This window comes from Muntiacus reevesi, chromosome 3 (genome assembly GCF_963930625.1).
Source record: "Muntiacus reevesi chromosome 3, mMunRee1.1, whole genome shotgun sequence".
Lineage (NCBI taxonomy): Eukaryota > Metazoa > Chordata > Mammalia > Artiodactyla > Cervidae > Muntiacus > Muntiacus reevesi.
Window position 1 is genome coordinate 104,650,829 of NC_089251.1, and position 23,336 is coordinate 104,674,164.

Consider the following 23,336-nt stretch of genomic DNA (forward strand, 5'->3'; position numbering starts at 1 on the left):
AAAGCCACAGAAAAGAACCTGAACAGGGTCATTCATCACTCACTTTATTCGGACACTTAGACGTACCTCTCCCCCGACAGGGCTCTCTGTACATTCCATTCTTCACAGTAGAGAAAAACTCCATCAGTCCCCAAACCCAGCGACAGGGGAAACTTTTAGGCCGTCTCCAGTTTGCAGCGGAGACGACAGCCCAGCCAGTCAACAAGGCCACATCCACAGGCGCCCGGGCCCCACCCCTGCCCTTTCCGCCCCTTGTTTAGAGACAAGGTTTAAAAGCTGCTGATTTTAAAAGAAGTATAGTAACCCACACACTAACGCATAACCAAACATAAATAACGAGGTTTCTTAAACAAGGACAACTTTTTCCAACTGGGTCATAAGATGATCAGGTCAGCCTGAGGGTGAAATGAGAGGTCGAGAGAGACTGTAAAATGGGCAGATTTGCCTTCCTCCCTTAAAATCCCTTCAAGGTGCAGACCATTCAGTAGTACTGAAAAGGCCTCAGCTCTGACACATTTTAGAAGAGCTTCGACAACAACCGACAAAGAAAGATACTACTATGCACCTGGTTTTCGATAAACTGAATCTAAGGCCGGCTGGCCCATTCATGAATGGGAGCATGAAATGAGAGGCTTAGTTAAGAGAAATTTTGACACAAATATAGATTCCTTGACCCACAGTTACTTTGGAAAGAAGCCATGAGAGGCTGGATCGGTTCTCAAACCTCAGCTAAGTGCGGCTCTTCTTTCTCCCCAGTGTAAAACAGCAAACGCACCTATAAGGTAGAGTTATCGCTAAGAGTTCCTTCTGACTTTGGAAGCAAGGAGAAGGCTTTCCAGATACACCTGGGAGACAGAAGGCAAGCCGACATCAGTTGAAGCAGGCCTCACGAAAGAGGTCCGCTGGAGGTCTTATCAAACAGTGACACCTGTGGACAGGCACAGAAGGGAATGACGACAGCCTCGGGACTCCAGGGGAAGGTCTGTCAGGATGCTCTGCGGTCTCGGCTGACAGAGTCCAGCCTCTGTCCGCCCCTGAAGACTCCTCAGCAGACGCAGCCCCAGAACAGTCTCCATGGGAGTCCGTCTTCCTCCCACAGCGCTTAGCTGAGATGAGCGCTTCATGCACGTCCCCCCCAACCCAGTACTGCCGCTGGAGCTTGGCGCCCGACCCTCGCTCCCCTCGGCCCTCTGCTCTCTGGCAGGGGGCCTCAGGCCTTTATCGCCAGGCGCGGTTCAGGAGTTTGACCTGCGCCAGCCTCTTCGTGATCATGGTGGCGAAGACCAGGCCAAAGAGGACGCTGCTGATGAGCACGTAGTCATAGTCATCCTTCAGGACATCGAACTGTTTGGACGGGTAGACACGAGTCTGGTAAATGTCCAAACCGTACGCCACGACCTGGAGGGCAGAGCGAGCGGGAGACCCGTGAGAAAGGCGCTGGGGGCCCGTCACGGCCGCAGACTCCAGTCGGAAAGGAGACAGGCTCCTCAGCCACTTTCCCAAGAGGGAAGCAGACAGCAGGTGTCAGGCGGGGCGGCTGTGGACGGACGAGGGGGCACGGGCTGGGCCGGGGGCTCCACTCACCAGACAGGTGGACTCCAGGCCCGAGGGAGCCGTGTAGATACCTCGCATTCGAGAAACTGTCTGGTTATAGTTGATGAACCGCTCTGCGTGGATCTGCACGTCTGGAGAATACGGGATCAGGTTCTCCTCTCTGCAAAAACATCAGCCAGGATTGCGTTCAAAGCTACCGTAAGGGGATCCCCCGGCTGCCCTGAGCCCTGGGCGGTTTCCAGGCCACGGATCAGCCTCAGCTCTTCCTCTGAGGCCTCCATGCACCGGGGGCTAAACACTGAGCAGCTGAGTGTTAGGAAGGAAGCTGTGGGGAGAGTGAGACCTGGAGTCCTGCCTGGTTCTGAACATAGAAAAACACAAGCAACCGGTATCTCACACGAGAGGAAGCAAGGGCCATCTTAAAACCAAAACACTGAGCCAGGAGGCCGATCCCGGCTCTTCACTCCAGACTGGCTCAATCCACAGCCGCAGCCTCCCTCGCTCCGAACCATACTCCTCCCTCCCCTACACGCAAGGACATACCTACTGCCTCCTCACCCTGCCCACAGTTCCTCACAGCCCTGGGGAAGGAAACTCGGGACAAAGGCACGAAAACACACAGAGATGATGGCCAAAAATTTAAAAATGGATACTCTCAGTAACGAGCTACCGTCCTCCCCACGTGACCTGGACCTGGTCACCTCCCTCCGCTCACTTCCCAGTGTGCCCACCACTGGCTGCTCCAGCCGCAGTGGCCTCCAACCCTCCCTATAACTCGTCAAACATGACCTCAGGGCATCTGCGATGGCGGTTGCCTCCGCCTGGAAGGTTCTCCCTCAGACATCCACAAGGCCAGCTTCTCGCCTCCTTCAAGTCCTTCCTCGAATGTCGCCTTTTCAGGGGCTTTCCCAGGCCACCCTCTAAAATCCTACCACGTGTACCACCCTCCTAGCCCCCGCCCCTTTTATAAGAGTCTTTTCTCCTTAACATTTACAAGCATCTAACATAGCATTATTTCACTTGTTTATCTTATTTATTGTCCATCTCGCCTCCCCAACTAGAATGCAAGCTCCATGAGGGCAGAGTTGTTCACGGCCATGTCCGCAGCACAGCAGACAGAGGACCAAACATCATCAACAGGCAGAGTTCCTTAACGTCACAGCCTTCGGCACATCCAAGAGCCTACCTGCTTTGTTCTGTTGGGATCTCAGGGCGGCGAGGATCCAGCAAGGCTTTAGGGAGGGAAAGGATCGCTCCGGAAGGCAGCCCAACTGCACAGAGACAAGTCAACAGAAGTGGGTGTTCACACGGACCCGATCCCAGACTAGGGCTACTTACAAAAATGTCCTTATCACAGAAATCAAAATAGAGTTTAAAACCAAAAATACAGGTCAATGAGTTGCCCTTCAATGGTCAAAGACAATAATCTTAATACACATGGGTCTGTAGGAAGGTTCTCACTTTTGAAGACACTAGTTGCTCCACACATCATCCTGAGACATCAAAAATAAAGTTCTAGAATCAAGAACTAGGGAATGATGAAAGAGAAACGAGTGGAAGGCACTTGGATCTCTGCACCCCCCATCCTGTCCTCCAGCAGCACCCGCCCAGCTCAGCAGGCCTCCTCGCTGTTGCCAAAAGCGAGCATGTGTGCTGGGGCAGCAGGGAGGCTGGTGCAGGATGGGGGCGGGAGGGTGGGGGCTGGGGGAGAGGGGGGCGTGGGGGAGGGGATGGGGGAGGAGATGGGAAGGGCCTGGAACATGAGGTCCCGCAGGATTGCCTGTTTCAGGAACAGTGGGAATTAAACGGGGGAAACCGCTAAGAGGGCCATCTTCCTCGCTTCTGAGGGTAAAAGAGTGGTGCAGAGTGTCTGTCAAAGCTCAGAGCCCCAAACGTCTTTGGCAGAAACAACTGGACGGAGCAGCCTGTCCTGCAGGCACTGAGTCCTGAATCTGAGCTACACAAAGGTGAGAGCCTGCGCCGCGCCAGTCTCTGCAGCGCATCTGCACAGGCCACCTGTGAGGGCCGCCATCAGGGCGCAGCGTTCTGGGCGAGGGGCAAACAGCAGAGGCGCCATGAAAGCGGTCCATCTGAACCGAGGGCGAGGTGGGGCGTGTCCGCTCTCTCACGGACCGCAAGCCCCACTGGGGAACGTTTCCTGCTGAAACAAAGCCCTCCTCTCGGATCCCAGCTCCAGCCCCAGCAAGGCTGCCGAGGGCGCGGCGCACTCACCAAGCAGGTGGCGGCTGGTGATGCCCCGCTCTGTGATGGTGGCCTCCATGGCGCTGATGGCGGACGGGAAGATGTAGGACTGCTGCAGGACCCACGGCAGCTGCGGGCGGTCCAGGGAGCTGAAGGCCGTGGCGTTGTACTGCTCCGCGCCCTCGTAGAGCTCCAATGCCGTGAGCTCGTTGCGCCGGGCCTTGGTGTTCCAGTACTGGTACTGCGGAGAGAGGGGGGGACGCTGCTCAGGGCCCGGCTGGCTGGGCTGGAAGGGGATTGACATGCAGAGGCACTTCCGTGCAGGAAAAGGCCGCCAGCACGCAGCTTTCCTCCTGCTACTGAGCCGGGCTTCCCTGGTGGCTCAGCTGGTGAAGAATCTGCCTACAAGGCGGGAGACCTGGGTTCAATCCTGAGGTTGGGAAGATCCCCTAGAGACGCAAAAGGCTACCCACTCCAGTATTCTGGCCTGGAGAATTCCATCGACTGTATAGTCTATGGGGTTGGAAAGAGTCGGACACGACTGAGTGACCATCACTTTCACTGAATTCACTAACCTTCAGGGTAGCTGCATCTGGACTATCCAGGTGCACTCCAAGAAAAAATGAATTCGCAAGTGTCTGACGAGTCAAGACTAACAGCTAACACCTGAGTGCTTTCTACATGCCAGGCACTCTTCTAAACTTGACTAGAGCAGGTGACTGCCATTACCCCTCTGATAGGACACAGGGAGCTTAAGTAACTAGCTCGAGGTTATACAGTCAGAAAATGGAAAAACGCGATCAAATCTAGGCGTCGCAGCCCCCTACCCAGCACCCTCTGCTGCCAGCCAGGGGCTCTGAATTCTCTGAAAGCACCAAGCAGCGACTGGTTTCCCGAATAAGACGTCAGGAGAGGACGTAGCTGCAGGAGGCCGGCCGAGTCCCCTGAGGCTGCATCAGGCCCAGGTCACCCGCCCGCCTTACCACCACCCAGTTCTCCGAGTGCACGATGTGGACAGGGCCCTTGGCCTTCCTCTGCACGGAGGCGTGGATGATGCGCCCCGTGACACCGTCCACGAGGAAGATGCCGATGAAGGTGCGCTCGTGGTGAACATCCGTGCTCTCCGTCACCACGGCCAGCAGGTTGGGGTTCAGGCTCTGGGAGGATGGAGAGAAAAGCTCCTTCAGAACCACAGTGGCACTCCGTGAGTGGCACCCCACTGTGAGCCCGGGGCAGGTAGGTGGGCACAGAGCCCTCTGGCTGGCAGAGGAAGCAGCTTTTCTGGATGGAAGAACTTCCCATTCAGGGGTCATCATCACTGGGCTTGTTTAGTGTCCACTGGGGGCTGGAAGCCATGCCAGGGGCTTGGCCTCCATCATTTCACTGACTCTCATAAACATCCTTGCAAATAGAAGTTACCATCCACACTTCATAGATGAAACGTCTTAAAGTAGTTAAGCAACTCACTCAAGTCACAAACAGTCACTCAAGACACAACCCAAGCTGGCCCACTTCCTGATGGAAGGACACTGGTCCAGCAACTTGACGTCTCTCCACCAGGGCCCCGCAGCTACCACAGCAATGGAGAGGCCTCAGCTCTCATCTAACTTGACCGACGAGACCAGGCAGCATGGGCGATCACTCCCTTCCTAGGACGCCCAGGCCCCCTCTGTCCTCTGCCTCAGTGGCCGCTCCTTCTCAGTCCCCTCTGCAGGTCTGTCCTCCACTCCCCAGTGTCCAGATGTTTCCATCTGCCCGCGCTCTCCTGGTGATCTCAGCCAGTCTGACGGTTTCCGGACTGCAGGGGCTGGCAGCGCCCACGTTTACACGTCCAAGCCAGGCCTCCCCCTGAACTCCAGACCCAACTAATGGACCGCTGTGTCAGAATCACTTCTCAGACGTCTCAAAGCAAACTCGACACGCCCCAAGCCAAGTTCCTGGTCTACGCCTGCCAAAACCTGCTCCCCTCTAGGCCTCACCTCCTCCTCCAACTCCATCTCTGCTCTGCCAGAGGCTGTAACTCATGCTCCTCACCGTAAGGGTTACGTTCCCTCACAGGATGGTTCTGCAGCTGACGAGTCACCTCTCCATCTCCCACTCAGGAGGATGTTGGATCACAGACTAAGGCTTATGCCCAGAAAGGTCTACCAGCACGACCACTAGTCCTAACAGACGACAGCTGCTGGGCAGTGGCCATGTGCCTGGCACTGGGTGGTATCCCATGTGATCATCACCACAACCCCAGGGGAGGGCATATATCAGGCCCATCTCATAGACAAAAAGTTAAGGCTCAAAGGGATTAAGAAACCCACAGAAAGCGCCCCTCTCCGCCGACCGCAGAGCCGGAGCCCCAGCCCGGCCCCTCCGCGTACCTTGTAGAGCACGCTGCGGTCCCCCATCACGCGGCCCTGCGAGTGCACGTGCTCACTGCTGCGCTTGCCCTTCACCTGGACGATGCGCTGCACCTCCGGGGGGATGGTCAGCTCCCAGCTCAGCTCAGTGGTGAGGTCCTGGGGTGGGGCCAAAGAGAAGGAACCGGCACTGATCATCAGGAAGGTACCCTTAGGCCCACGACAGCTGTGGCGAGACCCGTCCTGTAGTTCAGCGGGCGCCTCCGTGCAGGAGGGGACGGGGATCAGAGGTCCTAGAGAAGCAGCAATAAGGATCTAGTCTGGGAAGAGGTTTTGGAACTCCTGGCTCAAGTAAGAAAACCAGTGAAGCCTGGCGTGCAATGGCTGCGAACAGCAGCCTCCTGGGCAGGTGGAGGCACCTGTTGCTTGTCTGGGCTGCCCAAGGGGACCCGGGAGACGGTCCTCTCCAGGGGAACATGTGTCTGACCCCATGCTGTCCCCAGTCCAAGGTTCTAAACAGCACAGCGTGGTGCCTTTGCAGAGCCCCAGGGCGCAGCGGTCAGCCAAGCCATGGAGTCCATCTGCACCAAGCTGCAGAACAAGGGGCATGTGGCTGAGACCCAACGCAGAGCCAAGTTCAAGTTCCCTGGCTGCCAGCAGATCCACATCTCCAAGAAGTACAGCTTTACTAAGTGTGATGCAGTGAACCTGAAGGCCTCGCGGCTGGAAAGCAGCTCCTCCAGCATGGCTGTGGGGCCAAACGCAACCCTAACCTGTGGCCCTCTGCATACGGGGCGGGCCCTGCACCCATGGAGACCTCAGAGCCACCCCTCCTCACTCACGTCTGCCAATAAAGCCGACTTTCTGTCAAACAAACAAACAAAAAAAGAAATACTAGAGCCAGTGTGAAAGAAGCGGAACAATCAGTAGTATCCCACTGTTTATCTGAGTAAGACTAATTCAAAGAAAATTCACCACTTATTACTAACATCTAAGGTCCCTACATGGAGCCGGCAGAGAACCACTAAGCTGGCAGGGACCTCAGAATGTGACAAGAAATGCTCTTTACTGTCATGAGAAACCAATAAGCCTGTATGGTTAAATGCGTTATTACACCTCCACACATGGAACTGCATGGAGCCCTAAGTGATGGGGGGCGGGCAGTGACTAGAGGGCCTTCCCGATCTGACTGCTGTGTGCAGTCAGTCCTCCTGTGAGGGGCCCCTGAGCAGTAACGGCAGGGTTCTGCACTCTTCTCAGGGCTGTTTTAATCAGATATGGGTTTAACAAAAGGAGGCGGTAGAAACACATCAAGTGAACAAGCAGATGTCCTACTGATTGAATTCCAGCTCAGGTAAGACGTACACACGCCGCGCCGGCCCGCGCGGTCGTCTCTCCAGCAGTGGGCACGGCAGCGGGACGCGGAAGGCCTGCGGGCCACTGACGTGCATTCCAGCCAGGGAAGTCGCTGGCGACGGGGCTGAAAGGGCCCTTCACGGTTTGCTCATGCAACTCTGTACCAATGCAATCTCTCGCTGTGAGAATGTATTCACATGTCACTTCTTTTAAAAAATTTTTTTAGTGATAATAATCTTTATTAAAAAAATAAGGCTCCAATGAAAACACTTCACAGACTCCTATGAAAACATCAGAGTTCACTAAAACCCTCCCGGAAAGCAAGGTCACAGGGAGCCCCGGGGGTCAGAGCCTAGAAGCCCACCCCCGCTGACTCCCTCTGGAGCTCTGCCTCCTTTGTCTCCCCTCGACCGTCTTTATGATGACACCTCAGGGCTCCACTGGTCCATGACACCCGCACCCTGGGTCACACCCCCTACCCACGAAGAACTCTCTTTCAAGGTCCCTTTTTCATCAACTTAGAAGAACAGTGTTTCTTCACCCACCGGGTAAAGAGCACACTTTCTGGACAGACCATCACTATGCTGTTTATGCTGAAGGTTAGCGGTTACAGAACGCTGGGAAAGGGCACTGTGTTTTTTAAACAACAGCAGGTGAAACCTATATGGCATGTACTGTGTGCCAGGCACTTCTTCATGTGACTTACACATATTAACTCTCCAGCGCATCACAAAAACTCTCTGTTTTTTTATTACCTCTGTACTATTACCGTTTTGTCTTACAGACATGAAAACAGAAGACCAGACGGGAGTCATCTGCCCAAGGACGCAAAGTGAACAAGTGATATAGCCAGGCTTCCTGCACGAGCAGCCAGGTCCAAGGTCTGAGCCTCTCCGAAAGGCTTACAGACAGGATGGCAGAACCCGCTGTAGAGGACACATCTCAGATCAGCCCTCAACACGGCCCTGCTCTCGGGGCCAAGGCCAGCCCTTGTGAAGCTCAGAGCAGGACTTCAGAGCCAGCGTGAATCAGTATTTGCAAGAGCTGGACTCAAGTATGTCAGGACAGGAGCAAGTTGATCCCAATTCTAGAAGTAAAATTCAAAACTCACATTTGATTAAGAGTGGATCAATACCACCACCTTCGTACAGAAAACGCTATTGTTCACTCACCATTCCCACTTCCCACCCTAAGGATGGCGAAAACACTCCTTCTCCTGCCGCAGGAGAGGCACGTGGAGTGAAAACTCCACAGGGGCCGAGACCCCATCTGTCGTGCCCGGCTCCTTCCGCGGCAGCAGTGACCAGGCCTGCTCCACAAACACGAGAATGATGGCCTTGGGCAGCACGATGACGCTCATCTATGCTTATACCACCACGGCCAGCATGATTCACTCCTGTTACCTACACCCTCCCACCACGGGTCCTAGCAGGACGCCACTGCCCACCTTCTGAAGCCGATATCCGCACAGCCGCCCCTGATCCGCGTCCACCAAGTAGAAGAAGATGGAAGGGGCAAGCTCATGGAGCTGCCGCAAGACATTCCGAGTGGCTGGGAAGGCTGTGACCTGGAAAACCCCAGAGAAAAGTTTCAGGGGGACTTGGTGGTCCAGTGGCTAAGACTCCGCGTTCCCAGTGCAGGGTGCCCTGGACTGATCCCTGGTCAAGGAACTAAATCCCACAACTGAAGATCCTGCGTGCTGAAACCAAGATCGAAAATCCTACAAGTCACAACTAAGGTTCAGCCAAATAAATCAAACAAAGGTTTGGCTTTAAAAAAAAAGAAAAGTTAGAGGAAAAGGAACCCCTAAGTGTAGATTCTCCAGACTCTTCACTGTTTCCCATCAAAAAGGGCCTTAAGAATAAAACAAATCTTAAAGGAATTCAAGTCTGCTGAATTCAATCAAGGCTTAAACTGAGTTCTCTTAAGAGACCCAGTTTTCACAAGCGCAGAAAGCGCCATCGCTGCGTAGAGAAGCCCTTCCAGCCCCAAGGCGTGCTGACTGCAGACAGCGCCCACCGGGGGCCCACGCGCTGCGGGGCGAGCGCCCTGCCCGCTCCCCGCCCGCGGGGAGGGGTCCCGCCGCCCCTGCAGACGCACACCTTGTACTCGTCGTCTATCAACAGCAGCACCTTGGCGTAGTCCTGATCCATGACGGGCAGCAGCAGCGACTGCAGGACGGGCCGCCTCAGCGCGGGGGCGCCCACCTGGCTCCACTTCCCAAACACGGGGTTGAAGACGTAGAGCGAGCTCATTCCCGTCTCCTGAAACGGGCACTCGACGGTCAGCTTCCAACAGGAGAAGACTGCAGACCCTAAGGAGCTGGGGGCCTGACTCAGCCACAGAGGACCCTTCGTCTTTCCCCGCCTTGTGGAAAGCAAAGCTTTGGCTGAAGGTGAAAGCGTCTGAAGGCCGATGTGTCAAAAGGGTAAAAGTGTAGCTGCCTCTAGCCCAAAGCCAAGAATGGGTCACACTGAGGAACAGATGAAATGTCTACCTGGCCCCCTTTCCGATGACGGCAGAACATATGTGCAAAAAGCCATCTGCTCCCTGGGAGACAGAGGCATGAACAGCTGGTGTCCTGCCCTCCACCACCGGGAGAAGAGCAAGCCGCCCTCTAGGTACCGACAGCCTCCTGTGTTTGGGAGAAACAGGGCTGGCTTACTAGGGACCTGGTGACATCACACCTACGCTATAGTCACTTCTTCATCAGCCACCCCCACCCCCAGGGGGGGAGGGGGCTCCATTCAGGCAAAAAACTGGAAGAAAACATAGCTCTAAGCCCTGACTCCCTGCCCGTGCTCTCAGAGAATCCCGAAGGCCCAACTGAAGTTACGAAACACAAACCGCACCCACTGGGCTCAGAGGCGCGACGGAGGCTCACCTTGTCCTTCAGCAGGAGGGTGCACTGGGGCGGGTGGGGGAAGTGGGCAGTCGTCCTCTGGACCATCAGCTTAAAGGAGGAGTCTGGCTTGACGTTCGGGAGATACTGTTTCCACAGGATGGTGCCAGAGCTGCTCTCGATGCCAAAAAGCTGCAAGATAAACACCGGGTTCACTACCAGAAAGGCTGACCCAGAACTACTTCTGTCCTTGAAACCAGAACTGACTCCAGCTCCCGTCCCGGGCTTCCTGTCCCCCTCCCAGGGCCTCTGAAGGGCTCACCTTGCCCGAGGCCGTCACCATCACCATCATCTTCTGGAGGTTGAATTCATCCCTGGCCAAAGTGTCAATGTTGATATCATTCTTGATCTGGCTGCGGGGCTTCCGAGCATCGTAAAACACCTTCCAGAGGTGGGAGGTCCAGGCCTGCAGCAGGATGAGCTGGGAGGACAGGCGCTTCAGGAACATGCCCAGCAGGCCGTCTGGTGTCAAGGAAAAGGGACCACGGCTGAGGCTCTCTCCTCGGTGGACTGGGGCTTTCCAGCGAGGGGGTGCCTGCTCCCCCTAAGGAGGGCTCTCTCCCTCTCCTCCGGAGCACTCGAGTCATCCACACCCCAGGCCACGAGCCCAAGGAGCAGTCCTATGTCCGATGCCAACAGTCTCACACCCAGGCACAGCCGTGCGGGAACTTCTAAGACCTACTCACGGGGCTCTCAGCACGCCGCCCACCTGCAATCTCGGGACAGGAGACTAGGAGGGCAGGGGGCAGCCATGCAGGGTGTAGCTGTGCCACAAGCGTCTCCACCACAAGCCCATATCCACAACGGCCAGCGGAAGGCTTCCGGGCGCCGTGCAGAGCCGGACGAGGGCAGGGCGTGGGGGCGCCGGGGTGCACGTGTGTGCGTCATCAACAGGTACTTCCGCTTCTCGCGGCGTCAGGCCTACGTTGTCAGTTGCTCAACCTGCTCCCAACAGACGTCCCTGCAGCCCGCTCCCAGGGCTCCCTTTCACTCTGCCCCTTCCTCCGTCTAGGAGACTACCACCCTCAGATCTCCTCTAGACACGAGACCGGTCACCGCGGCAAGGCAGCACGGTAAGAAGCAAGGCCTCTGAGTCTGCAGGTCGGGATTCACATCCCAGGTGCACTGCTTACAGGCCAGGTGGCCTTGGAGAAGGAAACGACAACCCTCTCCAGTACTCTTGCCTGGGAAATCCCACGGACAGAGACTGGCGGGCTGCAGCCCATGGGGTCGCAGAGAGTCGGACACGACTGAGGAATCAAACCACCACCTTGAGAAACGTCCTTCACCTTGCAGCCTCCAGCTCCCCGTCTGTAAAGGGGCACAGCACCCGCTGGACTGCTGCCAAGACCAGACTTCGTGAGGGACACGCGGGGCGGGTGCAGAGCGCTCACGGGAAAAGGACCAGGCCTTTCCTCGGCCAACGTCCGTCAACCCCGGCTCAAGGGAGAGAAGCGGCAGGCACAGGCAGACAGTCCGCGCACGCGGCACACACCACACCGAGCAAGCCCAGGTCAACAAATGACGGCCTGGAAGCCAGCCGTGTGAGCAGGCAGCGAGCAACAAGGCAGCGGAGGCGGGCTTTACCTTGGATGGCTGGATCCCGGCAGCGGAAGTAAACAGTAAAGGCGCATTAATCCTCGGCTTGAGAACACCCGCGGTGCCTAGCAGGATGGCTGGCCCCGAGCAGGCTCCTAGCAAACACCAGCCGGCTGGCCGGGCGATGGACGGGGGGGGAGGGGGCAGGACGGACCCAGTGGAGAGGGAAGCAAGTTCTCTGGGTGCTGGGACCATGGCCGGGTTCAGAGGGCCCTGGCCTGTTCCCGCAGAACTTGGCCAACCCAGCCGGTCTCTCTGGAAAGGTGGACTCCTGCTCTGGGGACAACAGCTGTATAGGGCCTGACACGGTGCTTGGCAGATTTCAGGTCCTCAAACAAGCAGCTATGACGATGCTATGTTAAGACTCTTTTTCACTGGGATCTCTCCCTAGAAAGAGTCACAAGTCACTCCTTTTGGAAAGGAGTGGTTCCGTAAGCCACAAGGGCACAAACGCACTGGCAATGGGGCAGAGAGCTGGTTCAGAACAGACCGGCAAAGCGACCGCACCAGGAAGCCAGGGGTGCGGGCCACAGGGTTGCCGGTGGTCCCAGAGCCCCTCACCGGCAGCTCTGCTTCCTGGCCCCCCGTTCCTACCTGCCTTCTTGCCAAACTCCCCTTCCAGCTCCGCCTGTGCCCCGGTCAGCGGCAGGTCCACCATCTCCAGGCACACCACCTCGGCCAGGGACTCCTCGCGGCTCCACAGCACCACCCTCCCTGCTGCAGGGGCCAAGGTCACCCGAGTCAGCCCGCCTCCGCCGTCCCCTGAACGGGCCCTTCTCGGAGGCTCTCGGGCCAAAAAGGGACATGGCAGGGCCGGGGGCTGGGGTCAGGAGGTCAAGTGAGGAGCGTCCTGTCTCCCGCCCACCAGTGCTAAGGAATTATTCAAAGACAGGTCCCTAGGTAGCGCTCTGGGAAAATGGGCAGGATACACTGCACTTGAATCTTTCCTGGAAGTCTGGCCACAGCCCCAGATGAAGGGTCTGAATGCAACTCACGGGCAGGCCCACAAACAGGAGCTGAATGGGGCCCACTCACCCAGCTGCTGCAGGAAAAGCAGCAAGTGGTCCTGTGTCTGCACCAAGGCCCGGTAGCCCACAGAGTCATCCTTCTTCAAGAAGACCTGGATGTACAGCTGTGAACCAAACAGTCAAGAGCTCTGCAGTCGGCGGGAAACCAGACGCCTCTCAGAGCCCAGACCCCGAGATTCAAAGCACGAGGAGAGGTCGGAGGTCAGGTCACGGCATCCCTGAGTGTCCAAACCGCACAGCGTTTCCTGGGCTCTGCTTACAGACACCGTGCATCCTGAGGAGCTGACAGCAACAGGGCAGGCAGCCAGCCCGGGTCCTCTCTGTGGAGGAGCCTGAGACCGTCTCGGCCACCCGAGCACTCACTATGCACCGATCACACCCCACAGAGTGAGCAGGAGGCTGGAGGGGACTTTCCATTTTGGAGACTAGGCAGCCACCGCCCAGGGCGGCTGAGGAGCAGCGCTAAGCGTGCAGAGGCAAGGCCGGGCAGCGGTAGCCTCTTCAGTCTCACCAGGCACGGCCGCCCCGTTTATGAGGCTGGGGCAGTGGTGATCAAAAGACCACCAGGAGGATGTTTTTTGTAATATTTATTTGCCCGCACCCCATCTTAGCTGTGGGAGTTGGGACCTTTGCTGCCACACGTGAGATCTTTAGTTGTGGCATGTGGGATCTAGTTCCCTGAGCAGGGATCGGACCCAAGCCCCCTGCATTGGGAGTGCAGAGCCTTAACCGCTGGACCATCGGGGAAGCCCCTCATCAGGAGGATTGAACCCATCAGCGCGTAAGTGAAAAGCTTAGCACGGAGCCCGGCACACCGGCAGCTTGGCTTAAATGGCACTTCTCTTACTGGGATTTACAGGCGTTTCTGGCAGGCTAGTGGCTCAGGCAGAACTACAGTCCACGTCTGGGACCTGTGGCGCGGAGCTGAGCGTGAAGAAAGCAAGCCCCAGGCTGAGAAGCCCCCAGGCCCCGACCTACCCGCTCCGGCCGAGTGCCGTTCTGTTCCAGGCTGAAGGTGATGGCAGTGTCGAGCAGCCGCCGGCCTGTCTCCGCTAAGTAGAGGTTGATGGTGTAGGTCTGGTTGAAGCAAGCCAGCGAGTCCTAGGGCACAGACCACATGGTTCAGCTACAGAAGTCCCGCAAAGCAAAGTCCCCGAGAAGTCCAAGAACCTGGGTGGGGCTGGGGGAAGGGCAACATCCTGGAGAAGGACCCGGGGCCAGAAAGCAAAGCTAAGTCTTAAGGCAGAAATAAGGAGCATGAGTGAATAGGTATAATTACAACCACCATACATACTTACTCCAGAAGAGCAAGCAGAGTGGAGAGAGACTTCTCAAAGAGTTACTGGTAAGACCACAGGGAGGGAAAGCACACCCCGCCTCGGGAAAAGCCGAGGAGACGGGAGCCGCGACAGAAGCGCGTGCCTCCGGCCAGCGCCCCACACTCTGCTTCAGGGCAGCGCTCAGACTAACCCTCAACTCCGCAAGCGGGGACCCCATAAGACATGAGGAGATGGAGGCCCAGAGGAGAATGCACTTAAGAACAGATTCTAGGAATTCTACTTTCTAATCTCCCAATTGGAAAAGATCAAGAGAAGCACAGTTTAATTCACAAAACTTAGAAAACCCCATCTGAGGCTGGGGCCTCAAGGAGACCGGCTCCCAGCCTGGACCGCTCCTCCAGCTTCACGGGGGGGCCTGCCCCACCCACGGACAGGTCCAGCACACTGCCCAAGACCACACCCTACCTCGGAACCAGACTTCTCCGAAAAGCTCCCAGGTGACCCATCTTCAGAAACGCTAGGCTTCTGCTATGGAAACGAGAAAGAGAAAATACAGCCAAAGGGTCACCTCCCAGGCACCAAAACGAAGCTTCCACCTCCAGGTCTTCTCAGCCCTTGGGAGAGGGCAAATCCCATCCACACACCCCACGCAACCCAGAACAGTCCCAGATGACTGTGAGGACGCCCCACTCCCGGGCACAAAGGAGAACAGCCTCCGGCTCCCCCCACCCCCGCCCCGGTTCAAAGTGACCAGGGGAACATGCCCAGGCTTTTGGTTCTCAGGGCTTCCAGCAAAGATAAAGGAAAGAAAACCCTGGGACCTCCCTGGCATTCCAGCGGTTAAGATTCAGTGCTTCCGCAGCAGGGGGCATGAGTTCGACCCCTAGTCAGGGAACTAAGATCCCGCACGTGGCCAAGCGCTGTTACTTCCCAACACTCACCACCTCATTCCGACAGGTCATGACTGCAGCCACTGTCTTCTCTCCGGTGGTGGCGAAGCTCACCAGGGCAGCCTGTGGGTAAAGTCAGGTGCCAGTCCCTAAACACGGCCTGTCCTAGACTGCAGTCTTAGGGTCGCCTCCACCAGAAGAACTCATGGCCTTGAGTTAAAAACGCTCCCACGTTTGGAGCATGACGGCCAGAGCACTGAGGGCAGAGGAAGCCCCACTGCACCCACGGCTGAGCCAGGCCCTGCCGGACCTCCAGGACAGGCAAGCTCAGTGCGGCTCTCCGCATCTACAGGAAGTTCTAATTAACGTGCCCACTCTCCCGTGCATTCAGGAAGGTACCAGTTTTACTCCAAAAATCCTCTGTAACTCTCAAAAGAACAAAGTACTCCACTTCTACTCTAAGGTTACCCCTCTCAAAACACTCATGGAAAGAGGCCTTCTGTCTTGAGTAAGTATCTCCAAATTCAAAGGCAGGGATTTCCAGCATCCAGGCCTCAGCTAGACCCGCCTGAATCCCAGTGCGCCACGCTGCCTGCAGTTACCTGCGGGAAGTTTTTGAGCAAGCTCAGGACGCCGTGGTGGTAGTGCAGCAGCGCGTAGTGGCTTGGGGACAACTGCAGGAAGAACTGCGCCCGAGACGGATCCACCGGGCTGGGCTGCGTGGGCAGGATCCGGGGTTGGAATCCACTTGCGAATTCTAGGTCAAGAGACTGGGAGACGAGAAGGAAGAGGCTGCGGGCCAGGAGAGGACGGGGGACGGACCGTCCCAGGCTGGCGGCCTCTGTCCCACTTTGCCAGTGAAAGTACCGAGGCTTCGGCACGGGGCTCCGGAAGCTCTCGTTCAGGCTCTCCAAGGGGGAGAGTGGCCCGTCTGCCCTCATTCCAGTTTCATCAGAGGTCTGACATCAAAGGGGCTGCCTGGGAGAAAGGCTTTTCCCAGCGGCCAAGGCGGCACCTCGGGCCGGGGAAGCAGCTCGAGCCTCTCACCTGCAGCGGGATCTGCCTCAGCTCCCACTCCGTCTCCAGGGCCAAGGTCTGCAGGGACCGCGAGCTCGGGTCGGGGCACACCAGGACAGCCTCGTCCACCACACCGCAGGCCCCGGTGAGACTCCGCAGCCAGGGGGTCGACACCCTGACCTACACGGAAGACGAAAGGACAGCGGGCTCCTGGGGACGCTCACACTTCCCTCTCAGCTCACCAGCCCCGTCACCACCAGATCCCAGGGGAGGGGCTCGGCTCAGAGGGTCTTCCTGGGGGGCTGTGAAGGAGTCCTTCCCGTCCCTCCCAGCCTCCGAGAGCTCCACAGCTGGAGAAGATCGGGATCTGCCTTCTGGTGGTTTGAAAACTAAACCAGGCCGCCCTTTTCCATACTGGACACTTTTCTCTTGTCCTGGTGAAGTCCGGCTGCAGTTCACTCTTAGCGCTCAGTTCTGAGCACTGAGCATAGAAATAGCCACTTCCTCTCTGCCCCAGTGTCGCAGGCGCAGCAGGACAGCCATAGCCGCGGTGCCGGCAAGGCTGGGAGCCGCAGGCAGCAACACTTGACCCTTCCGATTAGCATCTCTCTACTGCGTTTGTCACACGCGGTTTCATATTATCACCCTCAGTATCACCTTGTAAGATAATACAGGCAATGAACAGATCTGTGCAGTTTTTTTTTAGCCACCCCAAGAGAGCACCATGTGCAAATGTGTGGGCTCTAAATAAATGCCTGATGAGCAGAAGGCAGTCTTCAAGTGCCCAGCATCAGGGACCATGAGTGGCTTTTGCATCCACCCGGCTTTTGCACTCCAGTGCAAAGAAGGGCTGTACCTGCTCCCCTCCGCAATTCACGAGTCTCCTCCAGCCAGAGCATACCTGCTGCACGATCTCTCCATCTTCCACGTTAAACTTGACAATGTTCACATGGCTGAAGGGAACGACTCCGAGGGCCCACACGACCCCCGAGCCGTAGGAATACACCATCTGGTAGTGGATGCTGTCACTGAGAGAGGGAAGGAAGAGCAGGGAGCCATAGCGTTAACCACAGGACGGGACCACCCTCAGGGGTCCAACACCCGGCCGCCAGGGACTTGGCCGGCGGTCACAAACTAGCCGTCTCAGATGGGTATTGTTTGGCTCAGTTTTTTTTTAATTTTGAATTTGTTGTCAACATTTAAAACTGAGATTCAGCATTTAACAGTAAGATTTCTAGTTTTTCTTAAAAAAGTTAAGATGTGGTAATGCTAAGCCTGACTACACAGGGCACCGTCATCTGAGTCAGGCTGCCCCCTTGAGGCGGGCCAGGCACACTGCGGCTCCCAACACTCCCCACCAGGCCTGCCCTGCGCATGGAGGCTGCCCTGCACAGGCCTGAGCGTTGGCTCCCTGACAAGGCGAGCTGAGTGAATGAGCCACTCCCCTCGCTTGACTGCCTCTCAGGCCCAGGTGGAGCGTCTTCCCCTCAGCAGAGAGGACTCCAGGGCAGCCACAGCCTTGGAGCTCAGGCCTAGCGGCCAGTGAGCCCCGGACCCTGCACAGGATTCAAACGCTTGACTCTCACGGAGGAAGACGGGCTGGTACAGAGCAGGAGGAGGTGGCCACCACCTGTGGGGAGGCAGCCTTACCTCTCCGGGAGGTGTTCCACCCACTTCAGGTGCCCACTGGAGAGGTGATGGAGGGCAAGCGTGGTCTTCTTCAGGACCGCAACGTACCTCACCGCCTCCTGCAGGCCGACCGGCCCGAGGGCCTGGAAACTGAGCACAGGCATGGGGTGAGCGGCGCCCGAGCCTCCGGGCCTCAGGCTGGACGGGCCGGGGCACGACCACCACGGCTCCATAGCTAACGAAACAGGCTCTGGGGTCAAACGCGTCCGGACCCGAATCTTGGCTCTGACTTGAAAGACTGTACCTTCGGCCACTCGACTATGCTGCTCCCCCGAACTCCCTGACCTCCTACGGGCTGCTCCTTTCTCTCCCTGGGACTTCACAGTAACCAGGCAACCCGCTACCACTGCAGCCATCAGACAGGTGTCATTAGCGGGCTGCATGCCTGCCTCACCAAACGACAATGGGGTTAGTTGATGATGGAAACTGTTTCACATTCACAAGTGGGTTCCCACTGCCTGGGGGCACCCCCAAGCCCTTACCTGATAAACTATTATCAGAAGACGTATAACCTAATGCAAGCAACTCCATCATTTAAACAACTTTAGCAAGATGTAGCTGAAACAGTAGCTCAAATGGCTTTTAAACATAAAATTAAAACACAGGAAGTTTTATACTCCATCCTCATACCTAGAATCTTTCCCTAGTAGCTCAGTTGGTAAAGAATCTGCCTGCAATGCAGGAGACCCAGGTTCAATGGGTCGGAAAGATCCCCTGGAAAAGAAAATGGCAACCCATTCCAGTATTCTTGCCTGGAGAATTCCATGGACAGAGGAGCCTGGCGGGCTACAGTCCATCGGATTGCAAAGAGTAGGACACGACTGTTTGACAAAGCTCCACTTTCACTTTCTCATACCTAGAACACTGCAAAGCTCTCATGTCGTGGTAAGGTTAGGAAAAGGAATCGATACCAGAAACGAACACTGCACCCAGCATGGAACTCTGCCTCTAGCAGGTGCCCAATAAATGCTGAGTAAGCACGTGTCCCACAGCCTCAAGGCATCAAGAACGGATAGCCGATGCTCTCTGGCTCTTTGGTGCTTTCTACCCCTGGGAAAGAAAGTCAAAAGGCCCAGAACTGCTGTCCACATAGAATGTGTGTTCCAGCGAAGCCTTTAACCAAACCAGGACGAAATTCAGCTTCTTTCCCTCTACCTGCCACTGTCCAGGGTAACCTCCCAGTTCAGGCCCCCGATGTTCGTCTCCCAGGAGCGCATGATCCGGCCTCCATTGGACACAGTGATTGCATCTGGAAGAGAACAGGTTACGTGAGATCATCTCCCAAACTGCTGCGCTGTCTGGAGCCTCCCAGGGCCTGTGACCAGTGGCCTCACCTCCCATGTACAAGTGCAGATAGAAACTGCACCTGTCCTTTCCTGCTGGGAACACCCCTACTCCCTTCCCTCCCAGTCCCTGAACAAAGGAAGGAACCAAGGAAAGAGGAGAGGGACAAGGCCAGGCTCAACCTACCCTGCCCGCAGAGCAGCATGGCGTCCACCACCCCTTCTGCTGAACCCTTGTCAACATGGCGCCACACTGGGAGGCAGGAGAGGAGACGTTACCGGGAGCGCGGCCAGGCCCCCAAGGCGCGGGAGAGCCGGGGGCCTCTGCTCGCACACACGTGTCCAGGGAGGGACTGCCCCGGGTGGGCAGCGACCCACCCCACTCCCTGGGTAACCAGGGAGCCACGCCGTGCCGATCTGAGCTCACACTCTTCCCATTCCCACCCCACCCCACCCCAGACAGAAACGGACAAAGACAAAATTCACAAAATCTCCAAGACTCACAAGTAAAGCAGTGATTATAAACCACATTTCCATGATTTTAATGCCTAAAAGCATCCACGAAGGCAATATAGATAATTGGAGGTGGGGGAGGGGGGAACATCCAAAGCTTTAGTGTAAAATCTTAATAGAAAAATGTGTTTTTTGCAGCAATATCTTACTTAGGAACAGTCAGGACGCAGGCTGAGGAAATAAACTCAAAGGGCAGTTATAGGAATATATTAGATACTCAAAGATGCAAAACTGAAAAATAAATAAATGATCCGAATTCAGTAAAAGACGCCTCTTTCGGCCATGCTGTCCCCAGGGGTGGGTATCAGGCAGGCAGGCGTCTCCAGCCACAGGACATCCTGGACTCACCAGGGGCAGCCACGCCATCCCCAGCTACCCGCCTACACGGTCCACTCACAGATCTCCCCAGTCCGAGAATTCAAGGCTGCAATCACATTCTTCTCCGTGGCCACAACCAACTTCTTCGATCCAGGGGAAAATTCCAAGGAGGCAAATTTGAGCTTCCCAACATACTGCTGTCTCCTAAGGAAAGAGGCCAGGGAAACGGAAGCGGCCAATGCCATCGCTGCACAGGACACTTTGGAAAAAAGACATCTGCACAAATATAGGAAGTTATCACCGTCACACCTGTCTTGGGATTCACGAGAAATGTTTGTTGATGAAGAGATCTGACCAAAAGCAAGATTTCCAGGCAATGTACTCAGGAACAAAGGGAAGAAGAAGAGAGAATACACCCTAACACCTAATGAAACACTCTTCCTTCTAAATGCAAGCACATGTTTACCTTACCCAAAAGGGCACCTGGCCTAAATCCCACTAGAACAAAATTACAGTCTTCTCTGGACTCATTAACAGTGGGACCAGGGACTTCCCCAGTGGTCAAGTGGGTAAGACACTGTGCTCCCAATGCAGGCGATCTAGGTTTGATCCCTGGGCGGGGAACTAGATCCCACGTGCTGCAACTATTTTTTAATTTAAAAAAATTTTTAAAAAAATAGTGGTACTAGACACTTAAATCACACATGAGAGAAGAGACGTGAACCCTGTTGTCAATGAGCACACAATCCAACTTTCCCTTTTATTTTCACTGACCTTTGGAGAAAAATTATACAAGTATTCTAACAAAACTTGACAGATTTGAGTCAGGCCTTTGTTCTTTGCAGCCTGTTCTAACCCACACGGTGCTCAGGATGCATCTGACTCATTACTCATACTTTCCTTGGGATATATCCCATCACTTTCAACACTCTTATCTCTGCATAAAGGGAATGCAATGAGCTTCCCCAGCACACTACCAAGTACAAAAGAGGTGAGCTGCATATTGCTGTTCACGAACGCAGCTTCTAGCAAATTAAACACAGAACATTTATACAGAATTTCCCTTGTTACACTGTCTGGTCTAACTTTTTACAAAAGAAGAAACTATACTAGTATAGAGTGACAGGTTTATATGACATCTGACAGTTTCCATCTGTATTTTTATCTACTTTAATCTCACTGTAATCACTGAACACTTAATGAAGTACACAGGGCAAATACTATTACTCTCATTCTAGAGGTGAGAAAACCAAAGTTCACTGACATCAACAAACTGCTGTTAGAACTAGGATGCAAAATTAAGTCTAAATCTAAATCTAATCTAATCTTCTAAGTCTAAATCCCATGCTCTCTTTTAAAATGCTGATATCTTTTATCTGGACTATGAAAGTAATGCCTGCTTATTGAAGAAAACACGAAAAATACACAAAGGTATAAAATAGAAAACAAAAATGCCTAAAATACCATCATCCATAAACTTTTTTTTCAGCAATAAACATTTAACATTTTGGTGTATTTCTGTTTACTTTTCAATTTATAAACTGCATATACCTAGGATTCTGCTAAATTGGATGACATGTTGTACATGCATAACATATACAACACGGGTTTGAACTGAGCAGATCCACTTACGCGCTGGTTGTTTTCTTTTCTTTCTTTTCTTGGTGGCACCTTGAGGCTTGTGGGGTCTTAGTTTCTCAACTGGGGATCAAACCTGGGCCCCCGCACTGTAAACATGGGGTCTAGCAGGGAACTGCCTATGCTGGTTGTTTCCTACAGTCAATTCTGCAGCGCTACACAACCCATGGTTGGTTGACTCTGTGGGTGTGGAACTGCAGGTGCAGAGGGCTTACTATAGGTTACACTCGATTTTCGACTGCACAGAGGGTCTGCATCCCTAACCCCTGCGTTGTCCAAGAGTCAACTGTATATATTATATTGTGAGTATCTGCCCACATCATTAAAAATGAGACTTATGGGAATTCTCCATAAGTTCTGTGCTTAGGACTCCCATGCAGGGGGCATGAGTTTGATCCCTGGTCAGGGAACTAAGATCCCAAAAGTCACAGCACTCCCCCCAACCCACCAAAAAAAAAAAAACCACATGATTTATGCTGCATTTGTCACACTGCTTTCTATCATGTACTTATATATCTGCCCCCTCACCAGGCTGAGTTCCTTTCCATCTCTGCATCCACAGCACCTAGAACGACCATTGTGCCAACAAAAAGCACTCAACAAACATGGGAATCCATTTGATAAGAAAAGACTTCACAGAGGAGCTAGGCTTTGAAAGTGTTCCCTGACTAGCAATAATTGGTAACATACTGATTGTACTCAATGAGCCATCCACTGCGCTGAGTAATTTAAAAGAATTGCCTTATTCATTCTTGCAGCTACTGTGGGAGGTAATGGACTGTCAGTAAACTCAATTACAGATCAAGAAACCGAGGCACAGAGTGGGTTAAGTCATTTTCCTGAGATCACACAATGCTTTAGAGGCAAACTGACATTTCAAGCAAAAGTAAGCCCATTCCCTGGCCTTATTAAGGATGGGGTGGGTGGCTGGCTGGCTGGCTGGGTGAGTGAGTGGGTGAGTGAATGAACAGAAGTGCTGAATGGGGGAACGAATGAAGAGAGAGTCAGGGAGTCAGTCAGTGAAGGAAAGAATGAATGAATGGCGCCTCCTGGCTGGTGTCTCGGGCGGCCTGTTCTGAGCCCATGGCAGAGTTGGGCTGAAGAGTGGGGAAAGAGGATCTTCGCTGAAGGCGGTCGACGTCGGACACCCAGCAAATCAAACAGCTGACAGTCACAGAAACGCGGCCGGGCGGGGAGGAGAAGCGTGACCTCTGACCAGAACCTCAAGCAAGCCGGGATGGCAGAGCCCGCTACTGGCTTGCGACCCGTACGGCCGCACCGGGACTGGCTCAGAAGAGCCCCCAGTTCTCGCTTTAACGCTCTGCCGCGGCCACCTTAGAACTCTTTCAAAGTTTTTGAACGAGAGGATCTCACAGTTCATTTTGCCCTGGGCCCCGCAAGTTATGCCGCCGGCCCTGCTGCAAGGTAAAGCCCTCCTCCTTTTAAACAGAAGTACAGGTACTGAGACAGCAGTTCCCGAACAGGAACCGTCCCTCGTCCCCCGCCCCGTACGCACCAATCAAACTTGCCCACTTGGTCTTCGTAGACCGCGGCCGCAGGGACAAGGAGGGCAGCCCAGAGCCACAGCCGGGAAGCCGCGGCCGCCGCCATGATGGGAGCGCGGGCCCGCCCGCCGCCGGCCCGGCATGCACCGCGCCGCGGGCCCCGCCTCCGCGGAACCATAGAGTTGCGCTCACAGGCGGGGTCCTCGGTGCG

At 55.1% G+C, this 23,336-nt stretch overlaps 1 protein-coding gene, 1 non-coding gene and 1 pseudogene across 3 annotated transcripts; 1 reads left to right on the forward strand and 2 right to left on the reverse strand.

The window, feature by feature from the left end:
- Positions 1-268: 268 nt before the first annotated feature.
- On the reverse strand, positions 269-23,285 carry EMC1 (ER membrane protein complex subunit 1). 2 transcript variants are annotated; one of them, XM_065929936.1, is made up of 23 exons: positions 23,137-23,285; positions 20,062-20,186; positions 19,339-19,404; positions 19,024-19,117; positions 17,830-17,958; positions 17,081-17,207; positions 16,210-16,359; positions 15,765-15,932; positions 15,214-15,285; positions 14,738-14,797; positions 13,971-14,093; positions 13,000-13,096; positions 12,559-12,681; positions 10,628-10,827; positions 10,348-10,497; positions 9,566-9,727; positions 8,911-9,030; positions 6,129-6,266; positions 4,740-4,913; positions 3,787-3,997; positions 2,741-2,825; positions 1,585-1,714; positions 269-1,398 (listed from the first exon to the last, which is right to left on the reverse strand). In XM_065929936.1, the coding sequence occupies exons 1-23, from the start codon at positions 23,229-23,231 to the stop codon at positions 1,219-1,221; spliced, it is 2,979 nt and encodes a 992-aa protein (XP_065786008.1). In that variant the 5' UTR covers positions 23,232-23,285; the 3' UTR covers positions 269-1,218. The 2 variants fall into 2 exon arrangements, with proteins under 2 accessions (XP_065786008.1, XP_065786007.1); XM_065929935.1 differs by having other exon boundaries at positions 14,738-14,800.
- Positions 6,450-6,569, forward strand: LOC136165793 (small nucleolar RNA SNORA70; annotated as a pseudogene).
- LOC136165838 (small nucleolar RNA SNORA43) lies at positions 16,618-16,752 on the reverse strand. Its single transcript, XR_010662804.1, has one exon. It is a non-coding gene; the product is annotated as a small nucleolar RNA SNORA43 (small nucleolar RNA).
- Positions 23,286-23,336: the final 51 nt, after the last annotated feature.

Excerpts from the sequence above, each read along its gene's own strand:
- EMC1 (XM_065929935.1), bottom strand. The coding sequence starts at position 23,231 with ATGGCGGCGGCCGCGGCTTCCCGGCTGTGGCTCTGGGCTGCCCTCCTT. Across the intron at positions 15,286-15,764 it reads TGCTCAAAAACTTCCCGCAG|GCTGCCCTGGTGAGCTTCGC; the intron begins GTAACTGCAGGC and ends CTTTACCCACAG. Across the intron at positions 9,031-9,565 it reads TGATAGACGACGAGTACAAG|GTCACAGCCTTCCCAGCCAC; the intron begins GTGTGCGTCTGC and ends GGGGTTTTCCAG.